The 11,021-nt window shown below is 36.5% G+C and overlaps 1 protein-coding gene and 1 non-coding gene across 2 annotated transcripts in view; both read left to right on the top strand.

The window, feature by feature from the left end:
- LOC100956585 (phospholipid scramblase 1-like) overlaps nt 1-1,960 on the top strand; it is a 30,987-nt gene extending 29,027 nt beyond the window's left edge. The window contains exon 6 of the mRNA XM_012804918.1: nt 1,919-1,960. Within this exon, the coding sequence (XP_012660372.1) occupies nt 1,919-1,960 (42 nt within the window). The remainder of the gene's footprint in view (nt 1-1,918) is intronic.
- A 1,017-nt stretch (nt 1,961-2,977) lies between these two features.
- On the top strand, nt 2,978-3,084 carry LOC111725169. The gene has a single exon (XR_002773299.1). It is a non-coding gene; the product is annotated as a U6 spliceosomal RNA (small nuclear RNA).
- Nucleotides 3,085-11,021: the final 7,937 nt, after the last annotated feature.

The raw sequence follows: 11,021 nt of genomic DNA, 5'->3' as shown, positions 1-11,021 counted from the left end.
GAGGCTCTGTTTGAGTTGAGCTGACTGGGGTTCAATATCCATTTGAAAGGAGTGTGTTGGGGTCTTTAGTAAAAGTTGGGAAGTTTACTTTTATTATGGTCTCCAGTAGGGCTTCCATTCTTTTGGTACAAATTTTCTTCCCTTTTAGGAATCCTTATTGTTTGTATATTTCAATGCTTCATGGTGTTTTTTCAGCACCTGTTCTGGTCTTTCTCTCTTCCTTTCTGCCTCTTTAACTACCTGGGTTAACATGAAAACTTTATCCTCTAGTTCTGAGGTTCTTTCTTCTCCATGGTCTAACCTATTTTTGATACTTTTTACTGCATTTTTACTTTGTCTGATTGTCTCCTTCATTTGTATTAGCTTCACCATATCCTTTCTATATTCTATATATTTCTCGTCTGACTTTAGTTCTGTCTTTCCATTTTCTCATCCATTCCTTTTATTGTCTTTATCCATATTTTAATTTCCTTTCTGTCAAGTTCATTAATTCTTTATAGGTGGAGTCTTCTGCAGTAGCTGCTTTATGGTCCCTTGGGGGAGTCCCTCTGTTTTGATTTTTCTTGTTGCCTGAATTTTTTTGTGGGTTCCCCCTCATGTGTTCTTTCTTCTTGTTTCCCTCCTGGTCTTCCTTTTCCTTCTCACTGCCTCCTTTGTTTTAAATAGATGTTCTTGCTCTTGATGATAGTATGTTGCAGTGTGTCCCCTGGACACCAGGTGGTGCTATGGGATTTTTTGGAGAGAGAGAGTTCAGCCAGCAACCTCTATGGTCTTATTTGAAACATAGTTGCTATTGATGATGGCCTGATTATTTCCTCAGCATTCAGAATCTGCTGGGGTGGGATCTTAAAGCTCACAAGAATGCTTCAGGGGCAGGTCTCACATTGCCCCCTGAGTCCAGTTCCCCTGGGGTGTGGGAGTCCCTCACCCTGTCCCAAGAGTGGAGATCTGATTCCTGCAAGTAGAATTAAGACAGTCGTGGGTGGCACCTATGGCTCAAAGGAGTATAGTGCCAGCCCCACATGCTGATATGCCATAGGTGGCAGGTTCAAAAAACTGCAAAAAAAAAAAAAAAAAAAGACAGTCATGCTTTAGACCCCTGCTAAGACCTTCTCTGGACCTTCCCACAATGGTAGCCCCCTGCCTGCCAAGATCTTCTCAGTATGGCTGCCTCATCAGCCATCAAACCTATAACAAATCCCCTCCAACCAGCATTCGAATCTGGTTGCTGTATACTATGCGAGCCCACCCACAATTCCAAGCTTTCCATTCAACTTATAGTTTACCCCAACAACTGAAAAAATGGGGAAAGGCTTCCTCCCATCCTGGGCCTCTGTGGGCAGCCAGCCAATCCCAGCCAGTTGCAATCACTTGTCTAATTCATCAGATTTCCACTTCTTTGGATTATACACTGTATCTAGCTCACCACCTCCTGGCTGTCCTCCCTTACCTCTGACCCTGGGTAAGGTCCCTGTGTCAGGAATGGCGAGGTTCTCTCTTTTCCCAGTTCTTTCTCCAGTTGTTTTAGGAGAGCTTAGCTGAATCAACCTTCTGGTCTACCAACTTACTCTGCCACCTGTTTTTTTTTTTTTTTTTTCTTCTTTTTTACTGAAGAAAGATCACAGGATTCCAAGTGGAATGAGACATTTAAAAAATTACCAGAGGATAAATCCAATTCATGCAGGTATCAGTAAATGAATATAATTATAGGATTTAATTGCTAATAAAATAAAAAGCTGAAGATAAAGTTTATCTGAGTATCTATTATCAACCTTTCCAACATTTACTTATTATAGTTATTTTTTTTAATTTAACAAACAATACTGGGTTTTATCAAATCCCTTCACATTTCTGCATCTAAAAGTTAATCTCTGTTTTGTTGCTGACAACTCATGTGTGTATTTTTGTTTTTTTCTAGGACTTTATGTTTTTTGAAACTACTGTGAGGGAGATATGGTAGAGGATTAATGTAAGTCTCCTCAGAAAATTTTAAAACTGTATATTGATTGGTATTGTCTATAAGGAAAGCTCAGTGTTTTTTAAGTTTTGTTTAATTAATTACTTATACCAGTGTGAGTGAAGCTGGGATACCTATATTTCCAGGTATATGTTTTCATTTTTTAAATTATAGAGTTTATTTTCTTTATCACTAGTTTGTGAAGATTTATTGTTTATTGTATATTTTGGAAAAAGGAGATAGGAATTTTTCCATTTAGATACGAAAATTTCTATAATAACTGCTTTAAATTATAGTCTGATTTTCTATTTTAGAAGCAAAAATAAAAGCCCCTTTAAAGGAATGTAAACATATCATTATATTTTATTAAATGGGGTTATAATTTCTTTGGTATGTAAAATTAATATTATGTGAACACTTTGTACTGAGAAAATGTATAAATTAGCATATTAGTTTCATCTACCCTGTTAGACACTTCATATGCTTATGTTAAAGTAAAAATAAATGTATATATTTTTTAAATTCAGAAAATAATCATGTATTTAATTCTTCCTATGAGCTAATCTGCTATTATAAATAAGATTTTCATAATGAATATACAAAAAATTAGCATTTTGGGTTGGTTTTCAGTGAATAGAGAAAACTTAATTCTATTGAAAGAAACATTTAAAAAACTCATTTATGGGCAGTGCCTGTGCCTCAAAGGAGTAAGGCACCAGCCTCATAGGCCAAGAGGTAGGGGTTCAAACCCAGCCCTGGCCAAAGACTGCAAAAAAAAAAAAAAAAGACTCATTTACTATAAAATGTTGATATTGTTCTCAGTTTTGAAGTTACTATTTAATATCACATAAAATTGTTATATTCTGCATTCTATCATTCCCAGCATATGTTAGTGACAGGACTGCTCAGGAATTAATTAAATCATATGCATACCATCAGAGAGTATAGTTCACTAATGGTCTTAGGTTATTTATGCTAATAATCAAATACATATCATAAAGACATAATAAAACTGGCCAGGTGCTCGCTTCGGCAGCACATATACTAAAATTGGAACTATACAGAGAAGAGTAGCATGGCCCCTGCGCAAGGATGACACGCAAATTTGTGAAGCATTCCATATTTGAAAAAAAAATTAATAAAACTGGCCAGGTGTGGTGGCTTACACCCATAATCCTAGCACTCTGGCAGGCTGAGGCAGGAGGATCTCTTGAGCTTAGTACTTCAAGATCAGCCTGAGTGAGAGTGAGACCTTGTCTCTACTAAAGGTAGTAAATAGTAGGGCATTGTGGCAGGTGCCTGTAGTCCCTGTTTCTTAGGAGGCTGAGAGAGGAGGATCACATGAACCTAGGAGTTTGAAGTTTCTATGAGCCAGGCCAATGCCATAGTGCTCTAGCCTGGGGCAACAGAGTGAGACTTTGTCTCAAAAAAATATATTGAAATAGCATGTTTGATTTTTGTATTTAGAAAAACTGAGGATAATCAATTCAGGTAGTATTTTAGACTCTTCACATTCACCTCTTCATCCGCTTAAGTCTACTTTAAAAAGAGCAAAGGCATATGATACCTTGTAGTAAAATCTGCATTAGTATTGTACACTAGGATTTTCACTTGTCATTAACTTAAAGGAATTTTGCAAATTGTTTTGTAGGGAAGATTGACTTGAGAGAGGAGATGACCAAGACACAGTTTGCCTCATGCAAAGCAAAAGTATGCTTAGGTAAGAGGGATGTAGGGGAGACACCCTCTTTCATCTTCAGCAGGACACCTCCAACTGCCACTCTCCTCATTACAAGTATCAACTTTGGTAGAATTTCACCAATACTAGTAGCTCCAAATGGCAAATGAAGAGAATATTGGTATGGCAGGGCAGCTACAATAAAAGCCAAGTCTATCTGACCTCCCAACAGCCAAAATAATTCACCACATGCTGGATTCAACTGATGTTGTGTACTGAAGCACTTCTATCGTATACATAGTACAGACTGGGTGCCAAGTCAAGGGGCCCCGGCATAGCTAGATCCAAGTGGCATTACTTGTGCCAGTTAGAGAAGCAGGAGGCCTTCCAGGCTCACCATAGGTGCCAAAACCCAACCCGAATTGAGGCTTAGAGGTACTGACAGTGTCTCTGTGACAGCTTCATGTTACTTTCATTTCTTCTTTTTCTCTCTGCTCTGCTTAAGATTCTTGATCTCTGGTTAAGCAAAGTAAAACTACAACTGACCTAAACAGTTCCTTCCTTCTTCTGCTGTGCAAGGAAGAGGAGAGCAGAAATCCACATACTGTCTGAAGAACTCATTTAATTTCAAATACTAGATAAATATCTCCTCATTAAATATTTATACTGAGAAAAGTCTTCAAACACTAAAAATTAGCCATTTAATGTTAAAAATATCAAAAATTGCAAAAAAAAATCTCAATCTGTTACCTCAGAAATTTTAGAGAATATAGCATATTAGTTTCTGGAAGAAGAATAGAACATATACTACATTCTAATGTAAGATTTCAGTGACATAGAAATTTATTTGTCTTAAATTTAAATATTTTATCCAGTGAGAATTAGTTTTTGTCAATAGTCAGAGATGTAGGTCCAATGTCAGTCTTCTGCATGTGGCTAAGCAGTTCTCTCACACCATTTTTTAAATAGGGATTCTTTTCCTTAGTGTATGCTTTTTGTAGGCTTATCAAAGATCAAATGACAATAGGTGGCTGGGTTCATCTCTACTTTATTCTATTTCATAGATGCAAGTCTCTATTTTTGTGCTAGTACCATGCTGTTTTGATCGGTATAGACTTGTACTATAACCTGAAGTCTGGTAACATGATGGCTCCAGATTTGTTTTTATTTCTAATAATTGTATTGGGTCTTTGGGGTTTTCTGGTTCCATATGAAATGGAGTAATATTTTTTCAAGTTCTTCAAAGTCTGATATTGGTGCTTTGAATGGATAGCACTAAATCTGTTGATTGCTTTGGGTAGTATGGACATTTAAAAAATGTTGATCTTCCTAGTCATGGGGATGGTATGTTCTTCCATTTGTTAACATCTTCTGCTATTTCTTTTCTCAGGGTTTTATATTTTTCTTTATAGAGATCTTTCACATTCTTTGTTAGATATATTCCCAGCAATTTCATTATATATTTATATATATATATATATAAATCATAGTTGTGTACATTAATGCAATCATGGGCTACAATGTGCTGGTTTTATATACAATTTAAAATGTTTTCATCAAACTGGTTAACATAGCCTTCATGGCATTTTCTTAGTTATTGTGTCAAGACATCCATATTCTACACCTAGTAAATTTCACATGTACCCTTGTAAGATGCATTGTAGGTGTGGTCCCACCAATTACTCTCCCTCCACCCATCCTCCCCACTTGTCTCCCCTCCCTCTGCCCTTTCCTTTTCTTCTTGGGCTATAATTGGATTATAGCTTTCATAAGAAAGCTCTAAATTGGTTTCATAGTAAGACTGAGTACATTGGATACTTTTTCTTCCATTCTTGGGATACTTTGCTGAGAATATGTTCCAGCTCCATCCATGTAAACATGTAAGAGGTAAAGTCCCCATCTTTCTTTAAGGCTGCATAATATTTCATGGTATATTTGTCATTCTTTTTTTTTTTTTTTTTAAGAGACAGATTCTCACTTCGTCACTCTCAGTAGAGTGCTGTGGCATCACAGCTCACAGCAACCTCCAGCTCGCAGGCTTAAGTGATTCTCTTGCCTCAGCCTCCTGAGTAGCTGGGACTACAGGCACCTGCCAAAATGCCCAGCTATTTTTTGGTTGCAGTTTGGCCAAGGTCGGGTTTGAACCCTCTACTCTTGGTATATGGGACCAGCGCCCTCCTCAACTGAGCCACAGGTGCAGCCCTATTTGTCATTGTAATTCACATTTTCACATAGCCTTTCTTTCATATACATCTGAAAGTAAGATTTCTCCATAACAGCCTCTCACACAAAGTGTAGCAAAAGGAGACCTGTTCAGTAGTGGATGATACACAATATTCTTAAACCATTTTATGGATGGTAATGCAATCTTTTAATATTTTGTTTATTCATTATTCAACAAAGACTGGTATGGCCTTTAGTTGTCTGCATGTCCTGGGAATGTAGCCTCAGCTTGGTCAGGTACTCAAATATTGAGTGTGCAATCCTTAATACTCCCTCCTCTTTGTACCTCTGCTTCCATTTCAGGCCAGTAGAATAATTGTGAGCTTTATATATTTTATACCTATGTATACATGTAACTATTTTAGAACCAACTAGTTATAAAGTTCTGAATGAAATGTTTCTTGTTGTGGCTGCTTGGATCCACCTGTCTTAGACTCTTCCTAACAGCAACTTTGAGAGACTGTGGATTATGGGCCAGACCCAGGACCAAGCTTTTTCAAAGCTAGCTCTCTGATAGCCATTTGACATACTACATGTATTTCCAGTGACTATCGTGTTCTCCATAACTGACAACTCTCCTTTGTTTCTGACTATGGTTCTCTTCATGGCCCATCTAATCAAGATTTTATAACTTATACTAGGAAACTGTAGTCTTTAAGTAAAAAGATCCATAACTACACTAATGCTTCATTATTGCCAGTAAGATGCAAGAAAAAATCTTCCTGGCTTTTGTAGAAGAATTCTAGGTTTCTGATTTTAGTACAAATCTCTGAGTGACCCATACAGATGTTTGGCATCTAAAGTAGGAAGCAGATATTTATGTTTTTATCTAGGGAACAGAAAAACAACACCAGAGTTGCAGAGAAACAATCCTCCAACCTCTTTCTTCTGCCTTATAATCTACTATATTTTTAAAATGTGTATCAAAGCATAAATAGGCCTGTTCTTCCTGCCCTGATAACATTTTCTGTATCCATATTCCCCACTCCCATGCCATGACCCACCTCAGATATTCCTATTATTCTTTGGGATACCTGAGCTTTCTCTCTAGCTTTTCCATTAATAAATGTAAGTGATAAAACATCTCTGAGGCTTATATTTTTGATCTATAAAACTGAGATAAAAGTTAAACTAGGAATGATCTGTACATTCTCACAGTGAACCAGCTATGAATCTCTTCTAGAGATACGTTTTTTTTAGTGTATAAATTTCATGAAAATAGAATTGTCTTCCAGAATTAAGTAAATCAACATCTTTGTCTGAAGCTAATACAAGATACATAGTATTTCTAAGAATTCATGTTAATTGTCTTTTTTAATAAGTGTATAGTTACCTCTGATTTTGAAAATCTCTGATATAGAAAATATTTAAATTATGACAGTGTTTAAAAACAATGTTTGTATTTTAAGTCCACCAATACACACATATTACTTTATTAAACTAGATATAGTTATAAATAGGTCAACAAGTTAAAGTTGAGATCCTTTGAGGAAATAATTGAAAGAATATCAATTTATTTGAATGATTATATCATTTTGTTCAGTGATGTGTGTTTAACAAATAAACATAGCCATATTTATTAACAAATATTAAAAATGTTAAAATATATAAAATATATTTATGCATACACTATAAATATACTACATAAAACACTATACTTATTGAAATAATAAAATCAATCAGTTGTTAATGAGAATTTTTAAAAAGTCTATTTGTCATTTTTATGGAAAATATGTTTGTGTACTTATCAATGCACAGAACTGGCATGTTTTGATTTTTTTCTAAGTGAAATACCTCTATGTATGTTGATTATTTTACACACATACATTTAAAGAAAGGGCATGTAAAAATCTGTTCCTTAATAAAAGCAATCAGAACACTGGAAGAATCTATCAAAATCAATTCACAGAACTCTGAAAATTAATGAGAGATCTTTCAACAATTTGAAGAACATTTATTTCAGAAAAATGGGGAAAAATCTCAGTTAGAAGAGTGAGCTTTGTGGCATTTGTACTTAACTAATTCTCATAGTCCCCTCTCCACAGCTTCATAGAAGATTTGAAACAGTCCTGTAGTCACAGTATCCATAATGTGACTGAGAGAATAGTAGCCCCTAAGGATGTGCTTATTATAATTCTTGAAAGTTGTGATTATGTTCTCATACAGGCAAGGAGACCTTTGAGATATGATCAAGGATCTTGTGATAGGATGATTATCTTGTGTTATTTGTGTGGGCTTATTATCATCACAAGAGTCCTTATAGGAGGGAGGCAAAAAGTTAAAGAAGAAAGGAGAGGCCATGCTGCTGACTTTGAACACGGAGGGGCCACAAGCAAAGGAATACAGGAAGCCTTTGAAAGCTGCATGAGGCAGAGAAACAAATTTTACTTTAGAGCTCCCCAAAAGAACAGAGTCTTGCAGATTTAGACTTCTGGAATTCCTAACTGAAATGTAATAAATATTTATTGTTTTAAGCAACTAAGTGTGTGGTGTTTTGTGATAGTAGCAATAGCAAATTAGTACAGATTCTGGTACCTGGAATTGGAACTCTGCTGCATTACCTACCTAAAAATACATAAATGGCTTTAGAATCATGTAAAGATTTGTTCCTGGAAGAATTTTTAGGCACATACAAAGAAATGCTTAGATCACTTTAATAGATCCTTAGCAGAAATATGGTTATTAACAGTGTGGCTCATGAAGACTCAGAAGAAAATGAGGAAATTTTAAGAACCATGAGGGCAGGAGATTCTTGTTATATAATGAAAACGTGCTTAGTCAAATTGTGTCTTAAAGTTATTTGGGGGAAAAATAAGTGAAGATATGTGAAAAGACAAATTTGTAGGCAATGAACTTGGATTAATAGTTGAGATTTTCAATCAGTGTTAGAATTTGTGGTCTGGTTTCTCCTTGTTCCTTATGATACTATGTAGTACAATGTGAAAAAAAGAGAAAACTTAAGAGAAGTTTTCAACAAAAAGGATTCAGGAACTTATGATTCCTTTGCCTATCTTGACTACACATTAACTGCAAAATAACTTTGATGCTATTAATTTATACTTGAAAAACTACCCAGTCCATATGAAGGGGCGTTCCCTTAAAGACCCTCCCAAATGACTAGAAGGCTGGTCATTTGAAATGAAGGCTCTGAAGGCAGAGCCTGATTAAGGTCTGGAATTTCCTGGGGAGTGGAAAATCAAGATAAGTTAATGTGCAGCTCAGTTAAAGTTTACATCTGTTTTTTACAAGATGAACACTCTGTTTTTTGCACCTGAGTAGGTTAAAAGTTTTATGGTATTTTTATATTAGTATCTTAGAAAACCATCTGATGCCAGGTGGTTTATGATTAGTGTGTATACATGCAGAATTGAGAATTGTAAAAGTATATAAACTTGGAAGGAATAAACTGAGGTCACTACTTGCCTGAGTGAGTGGTAGCCAACCTTCTCTTCAAAGACATTCTGACTGCAAGTCTTAACTCTGTGACTCCAGCCTGAACACTTACAGCAAAAATTTGGCGTAGTTGGCAGGATTCGGGTCCCTCCCGAATCTTCTTCTGGTCCCTCCCCTCCCCATGGCCATTGCTTAAAGTAAGACTAGGCATGCTTAGAACTGAGAGGAATAGCTCTGAAGTGAGTATGAGAGACTCTCGTGAATAAGAGAGGGGTCATGGGGAATTCCCCATCCTCAAAGGAGCAGTATGTTACCCTCCTGAAAACTCTGCTATGGAGTACAGATACCTCCATAAAGACAAAGACTTTGCAGCGTCTGTTTTGGGTAGTTGCGAAGCACTGTTATTGGTTTACTCCTGAAAAGAAAAATCAGTTAAATTTAAAGGTTTGGAAAGATGTAGGTAGGGCACTACGCAGGGCCCATCAAAGGGGTGACTATACAGAGTCAGATGTTTGGACTGCTTATAATCTCATAACTGTGGCCTTTACAGTCCAGTTCAGAATCAGAGAGGAAATCGTGACCCACTCCTTTAAAACCCCCCGCCTTGAGCCGGTTGCCACAATTGCAGAGGCACCTACTTATGATAAAATGCCCCTTGCAAGTAGCTCTAATAACTCTCCTGAAACTGAAAGTGAATCTGAAACTACAGAGGAAAATAAATCTGATGATAACATGTCCAAAGTTCAACATCTCTTGGAACGTTGTTGTCACATTGTGAATTCTCAATAACTACCCCCAGTACCCCAAAAGAACACTGACATATTTCCAGCTTTGACTGCTACTCTGGTTGCATCTGCTGCTCTGGCTATTTTGCCCTCTGCATTGCCGTTTTTTTCCGAGGCGCAGCAGTTCCCTTCTTCTGATAATACCAGAGTAGGAACAGTGTTCGAATTTCCATTAGGATCTGATATGCATAATCTTCTTCATGAATCCGCTTCTCATCATCAGCCTGTTTTAAACCCTCTTGTGTCTACAGCAACACCTACTACTTTTACTTTCCCTATTCTCAGAGCTACCGATGATGATGGCAAAGTGGAAGTTTCTCATTTTCAAGTAAACTTAAAAATTCTAAAACTTTTAAAAGATGAAGTTAGTGCCTCTGGGCCTAATTCTCCATATGTGCAAGGAGTTTTAAAATCATAATGTGGAGACCATTTGTTAATCACTGTTGATTCGGATACTTTAGCTCAATCTTCATTATCACTTGGCCAGTATTTACAATTTAAATCTTGGTGTAGAAAGGAAGGTCAGAAACAGGCTCGATAAAACTGGGCTATGAATTCACCCTCCTTTAATTTTGAACAATTAACAGGAACAGGATCATATTCAGAAGCAGGAGCCCAGTGTGCCTTTCCTAATGAATTACTAGCACAAATTCAGGAAATTTGTTATATGGCTTGGCATAGATTGGATGAGAAAGGAGAAATTAGAAAATTTTTTACCAAAATCCTTCAGGGTCCCAATGAACCATGTACTGATTTCTTGGCTCATTTACAATCTGCTGTACAAAGAACTGTTAATGGTATGGAAACATGACAGATGCTTTTACTTTCACTGGCTTATGAAAATGCTAACATAGATTGTAAAAAGTCTTCAGCAAGAATAAAAATGCAAGAAAATGTTACTATAGAGAATTGTATCTGAACCTGCCAAGATGTTGGCTCTGGGACTTTCCAGGCTAAACTACTGGCAGCCGCTTTTAGAGATGCA

The sequence above is a fragment of the Otolemur garnettii genome, unplaced genomic scaffold (genome assembly GCF_000181295.1).
Source record: "Otolemur garnettii isolate 467f Iridium unplaced genomic scaffold, OtoGar3 scaffold00032, whole genome shotgun sequence".
NCBI classification, from domain to species: domain Eukaryota; kingdom Metazoa; phylum Chordata; class Mammalia; order Primates; family Galagidae; genus Otolemur; species Otolemur garnettii.
Note: the sequence above shows the minus strand (reverse complement) of the source record. Positions and strands in the feature narration are given on the sequence as shown.